The sequence below is a fragment of the Pithys albifrons genome, chromosome Z (genome assembly GCF_047495875.1).
Source record: "Pithys albifrons albifrons isolate INPA30051 chromosome Z, PitAlb_v1, whole genome shotgun sequence".
NCBI lineage: Eukaryota > Metazoa > Chordata > Aves > Passeriformes > Thamnophilidae > Pithys > Pithys albifrons.
Window position 1 is genome coordinate 50019029 of NC_092497.1, and position 18585 is coordinate 50037613.

The 18585-nt window shown below is 43.8% G+C and overlaps 2 protein-coding genes across 2 annotated transcripts; both read right to left on the minus strand.

Moving 5' to 3' along the window:
* Positions 1 to 1269: 1269 nt before the first annotated feature.
* On the minus strand, positions 1270 to 3882 carry ATP5ME (ATP synthase membrane subunit e). Its single transcript, XM_071580806.1, has 4 exons — positions 3771 to 3882; positions 3569 to 3623; positions 2618 to 2716; positions 1270 to 1410 (listed from the first exon to the last, which is right to left on the minus strand). The coding sequence occupies exons 1-4, from the start codon at positions 3804 to 3806 to the stop codon at positions 1385 to 1387; spliced, it is 216 nt and encodes a 71-aa protein (XP_071436907.1). The 5' UTR covers positions 3807 to 3882; the 3' UTR covers positions 1270 to 1384.
* Positions 3883 to 5155: 1273 nt separating this feature from the next.
* Positions 5156 to 18117, minus strand: TMEM175 (transmembrane protein 175). Its single transcript, XM_071580805.1, has 10 exons — positions 17955 to 18117; positions 17543 to 17581; positions 15687 to 15784; positions 14547 to 14598; positions 13658 to 13693; positions 12201 to 12284; positions 11408 to 11572; positions 10033 to 10111; positions 8231 to 8372; positions 5156 to 7303 (listed from the first exon to the last, which is right to left on the minus strand). The coding sequence occupies exons 1-10, from the start codon at positions 18096 to 18098 to the stop codon at positions 6640 to 6642; spliced, it is 1503 nt and encodes a 500-aa protein (XP_071436906.1). The 5' UTR covers positions 18099 to 18117; the 3' UTR covers positions 5156 to 6639.
* Between the last annotated feature and the right edge of the window lie 468 nt (positions 18118 to 18585).

Below are 18585 nucleotides of genomic sequence, written 5' to 3' on the forward strand. Positions count from 1 at the left end.
GACCCGGCACTTGGCCTTATTGAACTTCATCCCATTGGAATCAGCCCATCTCTCAAGTCTATCCAGATCCCTCTGCAGAGCCCTCCTGCCTTCCAGCAGGTCTACACTCCCTCCCAACTTGGTGTCATCAGCAAATTTGCTGATGATGGACTCAATCCCCTCATCTAAATCATCAATAAAGATGTTAAACAGGACTGGACCCAATACAGACCCCTGGGGAACACCACTGGTGACTGGCCGCCAGCTGGATGCAGCTCCGTTCACCAGCACTCTCTGGGCCCGACCCTCCAGCCAGCTCTTAATCCAGGAGAGGGTACACTTGTCCAGGCCATGGGCTACCAGCTTTTTCAGGAGTATATTATGGGAGACAGTATCAAAGGCCTTGCTGAAGTCCAGTGCACTCGCAGCCCAGAAAGCCAGTGGAATCCTGGGCTGCATCAAAAAGAGCTTGGCCAGCAGGTCAAAGGAGGCAATTCTCCTCTCCACTCTGCTCTTGTGAGACTCACCTGGAACACTGCATCCCCCTCTGGTGCCCCCACTCTAAGACATGGAACTCTTGGAGCAAGTCCAGAGTGCCATGAAGTTGGTAAGAATATCGGAACACCTTCCTTTACAAAGACGGGCTAGGAAAGTTGAGTGTGCTTAACCTGGACAAGGTTGAGTGGAGACCACACAGCAACCTTCCAGTATCTGAAAGGAGCCTACTGGGAAGCTGCAGAGGAACTCTTGGTCAGAAACTGTAGTGACAGGACGAGTAATGGGTCCAAACTGAAAGCAGGGAAATTTGGGTTAGGAAGAAATTCTTTACTGTGTGGGTGGTGAGATACTGGAGCAGGTTGCCCACGGAATAGTGGATGCCTCAACCCTGGCAGTGTTCAAGGCTAGCATGGATAAGGCCTTGAGCAAGGTGGTCTAGTGGGAGGTGACCCTGGCCCTGGCAAGGGCAGGGTTGGGACTAATCATGTTGGAGGTTCATTCCAACTCCTTGCCATTCTATGAAACTCCCCAGTCAAGCCATTTAAATAACAGGTTCAGGCAGTCAGGGCCTCACCAGCCTCCCCCCTGCACCCACCCATATATATTAAACTGCAAGTATTTTCTGATCATAGACATTAGCTGTGAGTACTAAGTGTAGTGACTGGCTGTTGCTGAGGTTTCAGCAATGGGGGGGTTCAGCTGCAGCAATGGCTAGTTTGTGACAGACATTCCTGTCACATTCTGTCAGCATTTCTGCTGCTGTTTTGTGCTATTCACTCAAAAAATACCAGCTGAAGTGTAGTAAGTACTTTATTGATAGAATATCACGCAGAGTTCAAAACCCATTCCACAGTTCAGAGCCTAACCATGCACCTTCCGTGTGCGAAATTCAAATCACATCTTTTGTTCATTTCAATATGGAATCTTCACTTGCTAGAAGGGAAGAAAAAACAAACATGGATTACTAGCCACTCCCATGGAGTATAAAAATATGCAAAACATTAGTAGAATCAAAGGCTACTTTCATGAAATTCCTTTCTAGTCAGTTTTTATGATTCCCACTTCTGTTTATTCAACAGAATTGCAATACACAGGCTTGGGGTAAAGGCACCTTTACATTTAGTCATTAGTAGAAGACAGTTTTCTGAACTGACATGGCAACCAAGTCCTGGAAAAAGCGATCATTAAAGGTATGTCCAGTAATCTATCTGTAAAAAGAAACCTCCAGCAATTGCATTGCATTTAATGAAGGTTTAACAATCACTTTTGTGGAAAAAAACCCAACACACTAAAACCAATGATGGGAATACAGACCTGTCGTCTTTGTGCCACTTTTAAACCAAATTGCATATTTGATTTTCTGTATGTGTAGTCCATTTAATTTTACAGTGTTTAGTTCAACACCAGTTTTGCTTAGGACAATGCAAATGTCACTAGTTTCCATGGAAAGAGTTATCAAGCGTGTAGCTGCACCAAGAACAACCTGAACTATGACTTAGTTTTCTTAAAATTGCATAGGGGACCCAAGAAATAATCTTAAGGACAAGAGCAGCAACACTGCAGCAGGTAGAAGGGAATGAGAATAACGCAGCAGTACTAATCTGAACTGACCCCTCCAACACACTCTCTTCATGTGAGAGATACAACAAATGAAGCTGACCTGGCTGACACTACACCTGTGATACCACTTCAAAGCCTGGAGTTGCAATTATATGCAATTGCCTACAGCCTCTGGCTTAGATCATCAGTCATTACTTGAGAGGTTTCTACACTGCATGGAGAATAGGAATTGTATATTTATTACATACAACTGAGTAAGGCACATTCTACTACAGTCAATAAACAGATTCAGTTATTCCTCACAGATTAAACAGCAGCTTTTAGCACCTTTTTTCTCACTGGAAATTCAGATAGCCATTTAACAAGTCCTGGCTTGCTTCAAAAGCATTTTTAATGCTTCCTCTGATGAGCAATTCTAAATGTAAACAGCAGCGGTCCTCACACCTCCGTAACCACTGCCTCCATGGGTTTGCTGTAAGTCTCAATTCCTTCTACAAGCACTGTGGTAGAACAGAAGTGCTGCAGGCAAAGTGCTGCAAGCCAGCGTGGGTGGGATGCATACACTAAACTGAAGGAGTACCTTCTGCAAGCTCTTTTGCAATCCGCTCCAGCTCCTCACGTTTCTTTTTCTCTTCCGCCTCTATTCTTCTCTCTTCTTCAGCAATCGGCTTCAGGTAGTCTGCCACCAACACATTCTCTTTAAAACACAACTCCCGACGCCGCGGCGCAGGGCTCCGGCTGCGGCCTCGGCCCCGCTCGGGGGAGGCCGGGCCTGTGTGGGGCACGGCGGCACAGCCGCTCGGGGGAGGCCGGGCCGGTGGGGGGCACAGCGGCACAGCCGCTCGGGGGAGGCCGGGCCTGTGTGGGGCACGGCGGCACAGCCGCTCGGGGGAGGCCGGGCCGGTGGGGGGCACAGCGGCACAGCCGCTCGGGGGAGGCCGGGCCCGTGGGGGGCACGGCGGCACAGCCGCTCGGGGGAGGCCGGGCCCGTGTGGGGCACGGCGGCACAGCCGCTCGGGGGAGGCCGGGCCCGTGTGGGGCACGGCGGCACAGCCGCTCGGGGGAGGCCGGGCCCGTGGGGGGCACGGCGGCACAGCCGCTCGGGGGAGGCCGGGCCCGTGGGGGGCACGGCGGCACAGCCGCTCGGGGGAGGCCGGGCCCGTGTGGGGCACGGCGGCACAGCCGCTCGGGGGAGGCCGGGCCCGTGTGGGGCACGGCGGCACAGCCGCTCGGGGGAGGCCGGGCCCGTGGGGGGCACGGCAGCACAGCCGCTCGGGGGAGGCCGGGCCTGTGTGGGGCACGGCGGCACAGCCGCTCGGGGGAGGCCGGGCCCGTGGGGGGCACGGCAGCACAGCCGCTCGGGGGAGGCCGGGCCTGTGTGGGGCACGGCGGCACAGCCGCTCGGGGGAGGCCGGGCCCGTGGGGGGCACAGCGGCACAGCCGCTCGGCCCCGCGGCCTCCCGGCGGCGAATGGCGCCCGGGCCGCCTCAAGGTGCCCTTGCGGGCGCGGCGCCCGGGCCGCCGCACTCACCGTATCGCTTCTTGCCGTAGATCATCCCCACGAGCAGCGCCGAGTAGCGGGTGAACTGTGGGGGACAGACACAAGGACGTGCCCTTCGCTCGGTCCACACGCTCCGCCAGCCCCGCCGCCCCCAGCCCGGCCCGGCCCGGCCCGGCCCTCCCTGCGGTCCCGGCCCTGCCGCACCTCCCGGGCCCCCGCCCGCCGCACTCACCTTGATGAGCGGCGAGACCTGCACCGGCGGCACCATCCTGGCGGCGGCGGCGGCGGCGGCGGCGGAACGGTCGGTGGCGGAAGGGGAGGAGGCATCCCAGGAGCGGGAAGTGCGTTGCGGTGCGCCCATGGGCGTGAGGTCCTGTTGCCCGGAGATGCGGAACTGGAGCATCTCTCCTACGTGGAGAGGCCGAGGGAGCTGGGGACTGTGCAGCCTGCGAGAGAAGGATCGCGGGTAACCTCATCCATCTTGGACGCAGACTGAAATGCAGGAAATTCAAGTGGAGGAAAAATATAGCCCTTTTCTTTACTCCTAAGGGCAATGGGACATACAAACGGGTTGACCCGTTTGAAAACAGCTATTAAATTTTTTTCATTGTCAAGGTGACGAAGCATTGGAATAGTTTGCCCAGGGAGGTGGTGGAGTCACCATCCTTGGAGGTATTTAAAGAGATGCCTGGATCTGGTGCTGGGTGATGTGCTGCAGGAGATAGTGACTGGACGATCTTGAAGGTCTCTTCCAACCTTGACGATTTATAATTATATAACTTGTTGAGTGGTTATTTGTCTCTGACTGGACACAGACCTTGGCAACCATTGCAAGCCAACCCTGCTTTTAACTGGAAGGTTGGACTAGATGGTCCCAAGAGGTCCCTTCCAATGTTGTCCATTCTGGAATTGTAGTAATTGTGGTGTTTCTCTTTGGTTCTAGAGCCAAAAGGCTGTGATGGTTAGCAGTTCTGCAAAGAACAGCTAGTTACAGTTAGATTTGGGAATGCTCTTTCTACGTGAGAATGGCACAAAACTTAATTAGTGCAGTTTGTTTCTCAAGAATGTACCAAAACTATCACCCTGGTGCTAAATCAGCTCTCTGCATACATATACAAAGTCTCACATCAACTTTGCCCTCAAGTTTTTATGTTTCTACCAAATTTGGTTTGAATAATATAAGAAAGAAAATATAAATTTGTTCTTTTTGCACAACAAATTACTCCTTTGCAAGTGGGATAAAAAGAAAGCATTAGCCAATACAGCTCCTTGTAGTATTTATGCATTACAATTCAGTTCAAAGCATCTGTGTAAACACTTTGTGATCAGATTCAGTTTGCAGTCTCATTTTCTTCAAGTATCAACAGAAGCAGAATCAACATTTCTTCACATCATATTAAAAGCATTTGTGTGTTTTATACAAAATCACGAACCTGAGGTTTTTGATGATTTTGAAGGAAAAAAACCCCATCTAACATAATTGCAAAATTGCATATGTTTCACCTACATAGCAAAAATAAAGGGTGAGAAGCTTTGTTTTTTCACTGATTGAAATTTATTACAAATACATATATTCACTACTTATTATATGTCTGCTGCACATGAAAAACAAAACCATACAGAACCAAAAGTGCTTTTATTAAGTATCAGAAAAATCCTGTTACACACAACACAATGCAAGTCATTTAACTTCAACTAGGTATAAATCCCCTTGAATAACTCAACATACTCTCTTCACATGAAATATGTAACATTTACAATTACATACAAGTATCAAGGTGCTTCGAACGAAAAGCACAAGTGCTTTCCAGATGGATTTCAACTAAAACAAGATATCTGAATTTGTTTTCACCTATAATTTCTTCAGGCATACTTTGACACAGGTATTTCTTTTAAGATGAACAACAAAATTCCCCAAATGCCTTTAAATATGGCATTGAAGTTGTCAGGCACTAAGACAGTTCAAGATACCAACTAATGGCTCTGCCAAAAAGAAATACAGCGGCGTCCAGGGCAGCCAGAGCATAGATGACTTGACAAGCACAAAGCTTATCAAACTGCACCTAAGTGTAGAAAAAACCCCTACCATACCACAGACTGGAACTTCAGGTTTGGTTTCTTCTGCTGACTTCCTGAGACTCAGAAATCTATGGTATCCCTTAGTTAACCACTACTCGGGAAAAAATGCAACTCCCTTACCTGACAGGGAACTCTCATATGTGGCAGTCTTATACTCTCTTTGAATGTGACATCATGCCTCCAGAATAACAGAATGATGTCCCATGCAACAGGCATTAAAACAGACACATAAAGCCTCAGAAATGCAAACTTTTCAGATGAGCTGCTGCTGCAGAACAGACAACAAATTTACCTCTTGTCCCACAGCTCTTTTCCCTGGGAGGTTATCAAAGTTAGTTGAACCTTAGATGCAAAGCCACATGAACCCTCATTTGTTACATATATCCTTTTTTAAAAATAACAAATGTGCCTAAAGAACTTGTGTTCAGGTAGTCTGGAAGGCTGCTATCATAACTGCAACTCCCATCTACACTCACACACAGAGCCACTTAACCACAGGTAGGTTTCCAAATGCTATCCCCAGTTTGTGATTATGCAGAACAGACACTGTTTGAAAAAGAAAAAAAAAAGAAAAAAAGAAGACCAGCAACCTGTATGCACCAATGTTCTACCATGATGCACCATCCAGAAATCCAGAGGTCTCCATGTCTTTCATGGCTCACTTCTTATCTTATAGTAGCACAACCAGCTTCTATACCAGTGTGTGGCAGCCATTTTGCTGGGCATCTGTTTGTGCACCCCTTAATCAATCATCACTGCAGTTACATGTCAAGCAGCATTTTTTCCTATAGAGTAACTCTAAAGGAAACAGATTGTGGTTTTGTCTTTGTATCCCCTATTTACCCAAAATTTTCAATAGCAGATTTTGGAAAAAAGGTCTCAACCATTACCAGCTAAAACTTAAATATGCCTTAGTTACGGTCAATGCAGACTTTGGTTTAGACTGATATAATCCACACATGAAGATAATGTGAGTTAGAACTGAAGTTAATCTCCTAACTTAACATGCACTGTGTGGAAATTTAGGACAGTGTTTCAGTAGGAGACAAACATGCCTCCTCCTCTTCTAATAACACAACCTTCCGTCTGGAGAGAGACAACATGGTCTTCACAACAGTTAAAGAAATTCTAACAAAAATGCGTAAGGCAAGAAAAGCAAATGGGATTACAATCTGCATAAGATGGAAAATTGCTGTGCTAAATTCACTTAACAAGCATGTTAGAAAGAAGACCCCAAGGCTTACACAAGGGTAGAGAGCCAGCTTGGCAAACATGAAGGCATGCTCTTTGCCACCGTATCTCGCAAAGGGATGCAAGGTTTCCCTTTCATTGAGGAGGGCTGTAGTCCATATTGCAAACTGAAATATGCTAGCAAAGAAAGTAATAACACAGCTGATCTGAATGGCTTCTATTTCATTATAAGACTTCTCTGCAAATTCACTGGTCAGCTGGTAAGCTAGTGGAAGCCCACCAATGAAAGCCAATGAAAGTATGTTAAGCAGTCCCATCAGTCTGGTAGCTTTTGTTACGTGAAGGAAAAGCGAGTGATGGACAAACCACAGGAGACCGATTGTAACAAATGAGCCAAAGTAAGCAAGGTAGTTTGGCCCATATTCACTTAAAGCTTCAAGAAGGCTGCCGTGGAATCTCTCCTCAACTTCTCTGGGATCAGGGACATTGTCTTCACTGTGGAGAGAAAACTCACTTTACTTCACATGTTACTGTTATAAAACCACATCTGGAGCAACACCAAACTACGTTGCTTTAATCTGAGCAAGTAGAGAACAACAGGCATCCACTCTGCAGTTCTCTAATTTGTAACTTAAAACTGTTTCAAATAACAGCTCTGCAAAGAAATTCGATCTAAAGGGAAATCAGAATATAAGCTGGAATTCCTTTGGGTTAATGTAATAAAGTTGCCCCAGTGACTAAACAGCTTTTCTTGAAACAAGCCTCTCATCTGAAAACATAACTAAGCAAAAGAGAAAGCTTTTTTCTTCAGGATTCCACACCCCAACATGTACTAGATAGAGCGATCCCCATTACTGCTCTAATGTAGAGATTAAAAGTATCTTTGGTTTGTGTTCTGTATGTTTCCAGAAAATCATACCTAAAGTAACCACTGCAGTTTTTAGAAGTAAGAGACAATGTTCGATTATTTTCTCAAATATTACATATAGAGAGGGGGTGGTCCCGTGGTGTAAAGGAGAGCACTCTGGACTCTGAATCCCAAGGACCTGAGTTTGAGTCTCAGTGGGGACCGTCCCCTGGCAGTTCAATGCCTCCCTGCCATCCGATCCCATCAGATCTGGGATGCTGAGCAGGGTCAGCCCCGGTTAGTACCGGGTGCTGTGACAGTCCCGAGGACTTCACTGTCACTGTCCAAGCTCGCTCGGCCGTGGCAAATGAACCTCAGGACTGAAACGGTGGGGCCAGTTCTGCGCACGCTGTGCCTCACCTAAAAAATCCACTGTGCAGGCTGGAAGGGCACACCCACATGGGGAGAGCCCTTCCCAAATCTTTGTTTGTGAAGTCTGGCTATACATATATACATACAGACAGACATTCATATATTTAACAATACAAAGTGAAAGAAGCAGCACAAAGCCTTACCATATGTCCAAAATCAGCAGGGTTGCTACAATAGCATAGACTCCATCACTGAATGCTTCTACCCGCTCCTTACTCAGAGGCTCACTGAGGTAAAAAGTGAAAGTTTCTAAGCTATGGTGTTCCTCCTCTTCATCTCTCTGACCTGGATCAAATTCAGATGCTTAATAGTGAAAGAAGAAGGAAGCATAAAACAAGGTAGTTCGACAACCTAGTATGACCTCCCTTTCTCACCACCTGCCAAAATTTTCTGTAGGAAGAAGGCTGTCAGTCATCCACGGAGGTCAGTCACCCCACTTTTTTCAGCATCTGTGCCTCTCCCTCAAGTTCAGGTTTCTTTCAAGACAAGTGCTTTGGGGACAAAAATAGCCATGTCCTTTAAACTGTATGGCAAAGAATTTCTACCAAGGGAATTATGACTCAAAGCTGTAATTGAACAAAACAAATCAGATGCTGTGCCTCTAGAAGCCCTAACAGCTGCAGGTACTCTATGGCAGTGTGAAGAACTTATAGTACATGGCAGAAAAAAAGCCTCGCTGGAGTATGGGGGCTGGACTGGGATATCAAATTACCTGATTTAAAATAAAACAAGCCTGTGGTCAAAAGGTGGAGCTTTTATAGGAAATGTCAAACTCATCTCTAAAGACTGGGCTCTGAACTGCCTAGCTCACCAAAACGCGCTAGTTCAGGAGTTTAGGTTGGACAAAGAAAAAGCTTAAGCTTCCAGGAAGAGGAACTGAATGCAAAGCAAGTGTAATCACCAGAAAGCCAATAAAACAGTAATTTATGTTAGCCATCTGACAGCGTGAGACACACACAGACATGATCTGACTGCAAACTACAGTGCCCCCATCGCAATAAGCATGGAAAATATTTGTATGTGTTTATTCTCAGGCTCGGAGAGTCTGGCTTTGTCCTTTCAGAGCATTTCTGCCTCCCTATTATTGGTGCCACACGGGGGAGTTAGAAGTATTTTCCCATCTGCACTGTAAACAGATGGACTTGTACTAGGTTGAACAACAGAAGTAGAGGCACAAAGATGTTACTTTCTACCCCATCATGCAAGTTGTTGATTCCAAAGACATGATCTGTTCAGAGTTTTTGTGGTCAGTTCATACTGATCGCAGAGGGCCACTACACATTTATTTTGGCACTGATAACCTCTTTCTCAGCATGGTTTAAGAGTAGCTCAGGCTATTGGACAGACTGTGCAATTGTTAGTCCTGACACACAGAGGGCAGAAAGAACATAAGCAAGTAGCATGAGGGAAGAAGTGTGGATTTAGGCTGACTTAAACCATGCGTGAAGGTACCCATCTAGAACAAAGCACTTAATGAGATCTAACACCCTGAACAGTTAATTACCCCGAAAAAGCTTCATTTACAAGTGCAGCTCTTGCCAGTTTGAAAATGTATGACTACTCAGCATTGCAGGGAAGAAAGTAATAACAGCATAGAGCTTTCTTCCTATATTCTTCTACCCCATGCTCCCTTTTTAGAAGGCAAAACAAATAAATGGCCTGCAGCATCATTCATATACTTGTGTCTGTATGCATGTGCATACTCAGGACAAACCAGAGAGATTTTTCACTCAGAAATGATCTTCAAATGTTTTGTGCCTCACACAAATCTCAGCACAAATATGGAAAATCAGGGAGAAACTCTGGAAGCACATCAATAGGCCTCAAAATGACTACATTCCAAGACTGAAAATAGAAGCAGAACTAAAATTAATTCATTCCAGGATGTTTGGATAACACACTGACAACCTAATATGAACATACTCCTATGAATTTTGTTACTCACCAACAATTTTGGTCTTACACCATTTAATGAATCGAGTGAGGTGCGGAAAAATGATTACGAGTCCAAGAAGTACATAAGACTGTGGAGAAGAAAATTAACAGTTTAAATATAGTTACAAAAATATAAATTACCTTCCAAGTTTAATATGAAACTATTGCTCTCAATCATAGATATAATCACATTGAGAAAAACAAATCTTGACTTTACAACCTGAAAAAGGTTCAGCTGAAATGCACATGCACATCCTGAATACTGCATGTGGAACCAAATAGCGCTTTTTGATAACTAATTTAGTACCAGTAACAAAGGAAGCTAAAAGAAGAAGGGAAAGAATTCTGCTGACAAAAATGTAGGAATGACTGCACTGGAAGCTGATAAACTATTGCACATGATTCTTACAGGTCCCTTCTACTCTGAGACATTCTGTGACTACAGTTTGTGTCACAGGAACTCACTGAAGAGTCCTTAGTGGCTCAAAGGCTTTGCACAGGTCTAAGCACATAAGGAACTTGGAGACTTATTTCACTGTTGCTAATATTAAGAAAAACAAACAACCCACTGGTGAGCAGGGCAAGAGAGAAGAAGAAAACATTTTCAGATAAAATTAGGCCTTTTCACCTTTAGACTCATAACTGCCTCTTTCATTAACTGCAACCAGATTCCTTCCGAATTTGGGGATTATTTAAACAATGCCAATTCTGTGGAATCTTTCTCAAAATTCAGTTAAATCTACATTTTCCTACAGAACAAGAGGAATGGAAACTCAGGATACATTCAAAAACTAGATTTCAGTTCCAAGTAGGCGTCCTGAAAAAATAATAAAAGCTGTTACTAAGTAGGAGCAACTCACTGCCACTAAATAAACACAAAGGAGAAAAAGGCTGTGAAAGAGCAGGCCTTAGCCAATATTATTTGTTCAGAGATGCAGGTTGGCTAATTGGTTTGTTTATTCTATTTGCCCCTCCTAAGTTAGTGCAGCACTTGCATTCACTTATCTTCTCTTTATGCAATGTGGCGTGTATACCATGTAACCTTCCACATTGTTTCCCCTACTTCTGATGAGTAAGATATTAATCTAGAGTTTAAGAAAAATAAGAGTTTAGCTTAAAAAAATAAATCAAGCATAGCAAGTAAGGTTAATTTTGTAGCAGAATATTGTTTTTAAACTATATGAACCCATGGATCAAGTTACAGATTGATATGTTTGAATTGAACACATTAAATGCAAAATAGCAGCTATGATTACAATACCACAGAACTGGCAACAAAACAAATCTGCACAGTTCACATGGATATAATTATTTTTATACACAGTCCTAAAGACAACTAATATTAACTGCTCCATCAAAGTTTTTGGTTAACTGGGAGAACTTACCAAAGGAATAAAGAAAAAAGAAAAGATGGCTGCTAAAAAGCATAAAGCAGGTCCTCTTAGGATAATCTTTAAGATATGATGTTTATAGAAATTCTGATTTTCAGACTCCTGTATCTGTCGATTCAGTAGGTGTGGGTGATAGAATCCATATGCTACTATCACAGCCTGCAAGGAGAAGAGCATTACTGACCTTATTACATGTAAGTGTAAGGAGAATTTCAAATATAAAACACAAACCTATAAATCAACAAATTCCAAAAGACCTTCAGAATTATTCTTCACTTCCATATGGATGGCTGGCTTTAGAAACTCTGAGATTTCCAAATACATTGTATGTCAAGATTTTAGTCTCCTCTGGAGAATCTGCATAACCATGGATCTTACACGAAGAGAAATTAAAATCCATGACAAAGCCCTGCACCAGGAGAAAAACGGTGCCACTGGACTAAGGCTAAAAGCTACGTTCCCTCATCCACCACTGTATGGCTCAGAAAGAACACAGCAGGAAAAGTAAATTGCAATTTCCACAAGGCATTTTTAGAAAGAGTGGGAAAGGAGCTCTAGGAAGATCAGCTGATTTAGCTGGATAAAACAGCTTCACAGGACACTGTGGAAATGCAAATTTTCACCTTACATACAAATACTTTATTATCACAACAGGCACAGCTTTGAAAAAGAATGCTGTACAAATGACACATTAAGCAATTTTATAACCATAATGAGAAAACTTCATTTTAGTTCTACTCAGGAAAGTCTATTTAGAAGTGAAAATTGAGCTATCCATTTACAATACCTGTATAAGGCCAATGACAACAGCACAGACGCTGAACAGGAAGATACCAAAAGGTACCTCAGGAAAGGAGGCCATTAAGGAAAACTGTAAAATAATGCAACTAGATTAAATATTTAATTAAGAATCAATGTAGGAGTAACAGCTGAGAAACTGAAGCATTCTTCATTTAATACTGAAACTCAGAAACCTAAACTATAATTTGCATTTCAACCTAATTCCACTAAATGCAATTTCTAGCCATAGACAGATGGCAGGCATCCCAACCAAAACCATCTGAAGAGATGGCTTAGCTCTGATGTTGATACTGCTCAACCTTAACCACTCTGACAATATGTCTCCATAATAACCACAGTCTGGCCCGTAGCTCAGCTTAAAGTTTAAGTTTCTGGTGGACATAATGTTCTTAGCTGTGAAAACTATTGATATTAGACAAATTAAAAGATTCAAGAAAGTATTCTATCTCCGTGGCTCTCTGTTCTATTAATTTGTGCAGCTTCATTAAGGAGAAAAAATAAAAAAGCAGGGTGTAGTATTAAGGTAACACTGACAGCTTTCCAAAAATTATTTCAGCTTCAAGGCAAAGTAAAAAGTATGTGCTCTTGCAGATAAAGATTCTTTTATTGGCTACAGCCTCATTTTTTGCAAACTAATACATAACACAGATAAATCCACAGAAACAGGTGCCTGTCTTACACATGTAACAATCAAGATGTATTTTAAGCAATTATTTTATTCTGTTACTATAGTGTTCACTTGCAAATATCCTTCTTAGGTCATCTGACCAAAAATTGAGGAGATTTAAAAAATGAAGAAACAGCTGCCAGAATCCATCTTGCTGAAAAAGTCAAAAGCAAAACTTTGTCCAGATTAAAGGAAGATGTTCTGTCATCTAAAGAGGAGTTTGAAACACAGTTTTACTTATTGTACCAGATGCAAAATTCTCATCAGACAATTTTGGTCTTTTTCAATATAGTTGCTTTTTTAAAAGAAATTGTGGGAAATTTTTTACTCTGAGGGTGGCAAAACACTGGCACAGGTTGCCCAGTCCCTGGAAACATACAAGGTCAGGCTGGAAGGGCCTTTGAGCAACCTGATTTAGTTGAAGATGTCCCTGATCACTGCAGGGGCTTGTACTAAATGACCTTTAATGATCCCTTCCAACCCTTCTATAATTCTATGATACTATGACTTTCTATGACTATCATTTTTCTTCTAGAATATCCAGGTCTGAAATATCCAGGTCTAGAATATCTTCCAGGTCTGAAACATGAAATAATTGAAGGTTATCATGAATCCATACTCATGAATTTTAAAGAAGTGAGTCTTCACAATTATAATGGATTCAGAGTTATTATTATAGTAACATTTTCCTGTGTTTCTGAAGACTTTGGTAAAGTCTTTTCAAATAAAGGAAAAACGCTAATTAAACATATGTCATATCTTAGAAAAGTACTTACTGTATATGGCAAGAAGGTTATGATCATCATACAGGCCTAAAACAGAATAAAGCATACTGAAACACTAGCTAAAATACAAAGCAAGCAAAGCCCTCATTGAAGATGTGTCCAGAAACTACAAACAGATCAAATGCTGCACCACGAACAACACCGACATTTCTGAAGTTGCTGAGCTTTGACTACAACAAATGGCTAGTTCTGTACACATCTTCCATGTTTGGTATCCAAATTGTACAGGCTTAATATAGGAAACACTACAGTTTTGTTACCAATACCACAGGTAAAAGCTTTGCTATGGTTTTTAACAGACTTCTTTCTAAAGTAAGCAATGCTAAACACCTTCTAAATAGGTGCTTCTGATTTGTCAAGAACATTAATCTCTCATCATAAATATTTCATATATAAAAGAGCAAAATTCAGAAAACCCAAAGGAACAAAAAAAACCCAACTCAAGGACAAAGAAATGCTGTGCTTTGAAAGCTAGCTTAGGTAAGAATTACAGGCCTTAAGCTAGTCCTCTAAAAGAATTTCCTGTAGTGTTATCTCATGGAGCTTAACCAGTGTTTTTATTAACAAAATTAAATTAACTGTGTGGTTGCACACTGTCAGAGAACAATATAGAAAACTACTCAGTTCCCTCAGATGAACTTCAGACTAATCTGGCAGAGCTTCTTTTGGCTTATAATAAAACATTTGGAAGTTAAAGGGAAGTTACTTATCAATCAGTTACCTTGGCAAGGAGGAATTAAAGACCTTTATATCTTCCAGACTTGGAAATATGGCAGAGTAATGCTATTTAAATTAAAAAAATTTGGATATTCACAGCCACACTTAACAAAAAAGATCTGTACTTGTTAGTTAAACATCCATAGTGTCTGACAAGACTTACCAGATTTAAAAGAGCCAGGACATCATCTATAAGCTCTATCACCTGAAACAACCTGTCAAGACAAGGCAAGGTAACATGAACAAGCCAATTCCCAAAATATATTTTACGACACTATATGAAAATTACACATTTATGATAGTATAAGGGAACCTGATTTCCTTTGCTCCAGAATTAATACGAGTACTTTAGGTGACACCAAAACTCAAATAATTTGTTAAAAAAATCTGAAGAGAAACACACAGTCAAGTTCAGTCATGGAGGAGTTACTAAGAACCTAATTTCCATTTAAATGACAGAGTATTTTCAAAATTGTAACGCTTAAAATTATTTATCTTGAGATATAGCACATTTATTATCATGCAAAGCAAAAGCTTTCCTTGTACACTTCTCCATACCTTCTTAAAGAAATTTCTCATCCACAAAAACTGTCACTTAGAATCAACAGAACTGATCACCTCCACAAGATCCTACACTATTCACAGACTAACACCTCAGCATTTTTTTATGCAAGCTAGGAAAAGCAATGTGATAAAAGCACAGATATGAGGCATCAGCTTCAAATATTGAATTACAGGTTGCACACCTCAACTGGAAAGCAGTCAACCCACTTGCATAGTAACATTTGTAGATTTCAAAATTCCAGATAAACTGCCCTGGTTCCACTGTGATGCCTGCATGTCAGTTTCCTTTTAATTACCAAGGAAGGACAGCTGGGGGTGTGTACAACTCTACAAAATGCAGAATCTGCAACATTACAACTTATTTTGTGAGAAGCACTGCTGAGGACAGAGAGACAAGTTTTAGGACAGCGTGCTATATCAGTTCTTCTCTTGTGGAGCAAGCAAGTTACAAAGTCATGCATTTGCAGCAAAACTAGAAGTCTAGTTCCATCTAGATTATGAAGTACAATGAAAAGAAAAAAGATACATAATGCCTGTTGTTCTCTGTATCACTATGTCAGTGTAAGTGTAATTATTCAATGCTAAGGGTAGAATTTCTTTACAATTTTTCAGTATTATTCAACAAAAGACAATTCAGAAGTATGTCAGCAAGACAGAAATGTATCAGACACATGGTTATCTCCTGTGCTTTTAAAAATCAGTTTTTCTTTAACTTTGGAGTTAAATGCATTCTTCCTACCTTACATGAGCTGCCCAAGCCACTGTGACTATTAAGAAGGTCATCAAGTAGACAGCAATTTTTGCTAGAAGAAGTTGCTGAACACTCTCACCTAATTTCTGAAACAGTGGAGCAAAAGTTAAATGTTACATTACGGAATTATTACTGATATCTGCAAAAGAAAAAGGACGTTCAGTAATGTAATCTATTTTTTGAAAATGTCTCTGAAGACTGCAGTTCTCTTCCAACAATCTTTTCAGTACCTTGCAGAGGAATTGGTTTAACAGAAGCTCATTAAGCAGGCTGAAATACGGCATATGATATATCAACACGTCTCTTCAATAGTCTGTAAAAGGGCTTCCAAATGCTCTATTCACCTTTTGATTCACCCACACACTCTCCCACTGTTACTGTGATAATGTATTTCAGAGGAGGATTGGCCACAATATGCCTCTTTTATTTTCATGGCACTGACTTCTGGAGTAGACGCATCACACAAGTTTTCATGTGATGATTGTTAGCAAGGAGAGGACTTAACCACTGCAAATTTTGCCTGAAGCACTGCAATGGCTTGAATAGACCCATGCAGCATATTTGCTGTGTTACAGACCATATTTGAGCTTCCTTAACTGAGATAAAAGGCCTGTTTTTCAGAGCAGAAAAATAAATGATAAAACAAAAGAACCCATAAACTTTATCAAATTATTTTGTTTCCAAACATTCCTGTTTCTTTCAGAATTAATTTATTTTCTGTAATCTTTTCCCACTTTTGCTTATTCAGATTACATTTATTATTAACCTGATTTTACAGAAGTGGAGATGTTGATTTGGAAGGAACCCACTGGGATTACTGAGTCCAGCTCCTGAGCCTGCACAGGACACCCCAAGAATTGCATCAAGTGCGTACTTGCTGCTCCACTTCCCCTCATAAGGGTATTAAAGACCCAATGAGGTCTCCGCTCTGCCTCCTGTTCTTCAGGCTGAACAGACCAAGTAACCTCAGGCGCTCCTCAAATGGCTTCCCCTCAAGGCCCCTCATCATCTCTGTGGCCCTCCTTTGGACACTCTCCAATAGCACAATGTATATTTTCATACTGAGGTGCCCCAAACCACACACAATATTCAAGGTGAGGCCGCCCCAGTGCAGAGTAGAACAGGACAATCCCCTCCCTTGACCGGCTGGTGATGCTGTGCCTGATGCCTCGCAGGACACAGTTGGCTCTCCTGGCTGCCAGGGCACTGCTGGCTCATATTCAACCTGCCACTGACCAGGGCCCCCAGGGCCCTTGCCGGTGGCACTGCCTTCCAGCATCTCATTCCCCAGTCTCTCTGTACATCCAGGGTTGCCCCATCCCAGGTGCAGAATCTGGCACTTTCCCTTGTTAAACACCAACCGGCATCCAAGTTGTTCATGAACAAGTTAAAGAGAACTGGGCTGAGGATGGGGCTGGGCAGATCCCACTAGTGTCTGGATGCCAGCTTGATGTTACCCCAGCAGCATTCAGACTGCCCTACGTAAATGGCTTCTCTACGTGATGATTTATTATCAAGAACAGCAGATGCTTTTTGAAAGCTATTTTGGTCAGATATGCAGTTGATTTTTCATAGAAAAGTAACTGGATAACATCCAAGGCTTACATTACGCAGTTCATTCAGTCTTTACTGTCACAATGTCTGCAGATAACATAGGTCTTCCAAATTTAATTTTTTACCCAAAGTTCACCAGGTCGTCCCCTATGTGAAATTTCTGCCGGGTTTAATGTTCCTGAATGGTTTCAGCTTTGTAAAGCCTAGAACATGAAATGAAGCAGGGCTGCTACATAAGGATGCCTCATCTACTTGCAAGGACACGAGAAAAAACAGAAGACACGTGGTACCTGATCAGGATGTATTTTTGTGTGAGCCACCGGCAAAATCTGAAATAACAAAACGCTTATTAGTACATTACGTTCATTTCCTTGTTCAGAGCTTCACTAAAACCTAATAAACTTCAGGCGGCCGCCAGTATTCCCCGATGGGGTGATCACGGGCAGCTCTGGAAGCCACAGCCGCTCCTGAACCGCGGCCCGCACTGCTGGCCTCGCGGGGCGCTACCACATGTCGCGACAGCGCCGCGGGCGCGGGGCCGCTCCGCATGTCGCGACAGCGCCGCGGGCGGCCCCGGTGGAGGAGGCGCCGCTGAAGAGCCGGGAGGGCCGGGCGGGCACAGGCGCGACCCGGACCAGGACCGGCCGCGGCTCCTCCCGCGCTCTCTCCCCTCTGTCCCGTCCTCCGCCGCCGCGCCCTCACCATCACGGTGGCGATGATGGAGAGCAGCGCATCGCTGTAGGCCAGCAGCCGATGCGAGGTCTGCGTGCTGCTGCTGCTGCCCAGCTCCATCTCCGGCCCCGGCCCTCGGCCGCGCTCCGAGCCCGCGGCCCGCGGAGCCGCCATGGCCCCACCGCGCTCTGCCCGCCCCGGGGGCGGTGCTTCCCTCCCGGGCCCGGAGCGGGGAACGCAGCGCTTGGAAACAGCGGAATACCTGCGAGCGAATGGTGGCGGTGCTGAGAGCTCAGCGGCTGGAGGAGCGACACGCGGCTCTAAACGGCCTTCCAGCCGATCTCTGTTTTCCACAGCAGCATCCTGAGTCTGGTGATGCTTATTGTGTTTTCTGAGGTGGTCAGGAAACACAACGGAAGAGGCAAAGGAACACATGACTCTTAGAGAAGCAGTTGACATTCCTCAAACAATTTTCATTTCTAGAAAGGGGAGTGCATTGCCAGCAGGTCGAGGGGGGTGATCCTGTCCCTCTGCTGTGTCCTGGCAAGGCATGTCTGGAGTGCTGTGCCCAGGTCTGGGCTCCTCGGGGCAAGAGACACAAGGAACTACTGGAGAGGCTCCAGCGGAGCGCGGTGAAGGTGGTGAGGGGCAGGACTATCTC

Bases quoted from the DNA above. Each gene is read 5' to 3' on its own strand.
- ATP5ME (XM_071580806.1), bottom strand. From the start codon at position 3,806: ATGGTGCCGCCGGTGCAGGTCTCGCCGCTCATCAAG. The intron at 3,624-3,770 runs GTGAGTGCGGCG...TGTCCCCCACAG, and splicing joins AGGTCTCGCCGCTCATCAAG to TTCACCCGCTACTCGGCGCT. The intron at 2,717-3,568 runs GTGAGTGCGGCG...TGTTGGTGGCAG, and splicing joins CTACGGCAAGAAGCGATACG to ACTACCTGAAGCCGATTGCT.
- TMEM175 (XM_071580805.1), bottom strand. From the start codon at position 18,098: ATGGCGGCTCCGCGGGCCGCGGGCTCGGAGCGCGGCCGAGGGCCGGGG. The intron at 11,573-12,200 runs GTATTGTAAATG...TTCTCCTTGCAG, and splicing joins TTGTCATTGGCCTTATACAG to GCTGTGATAGTAGCATATGG. The intron at 7,304-8,230 runs GTAAGGCTTTGT...TTCTCTCCACAG, and splicing joins CTGCTGATTTTGGACATATG to TGAAGACAATGTCCCTGATC.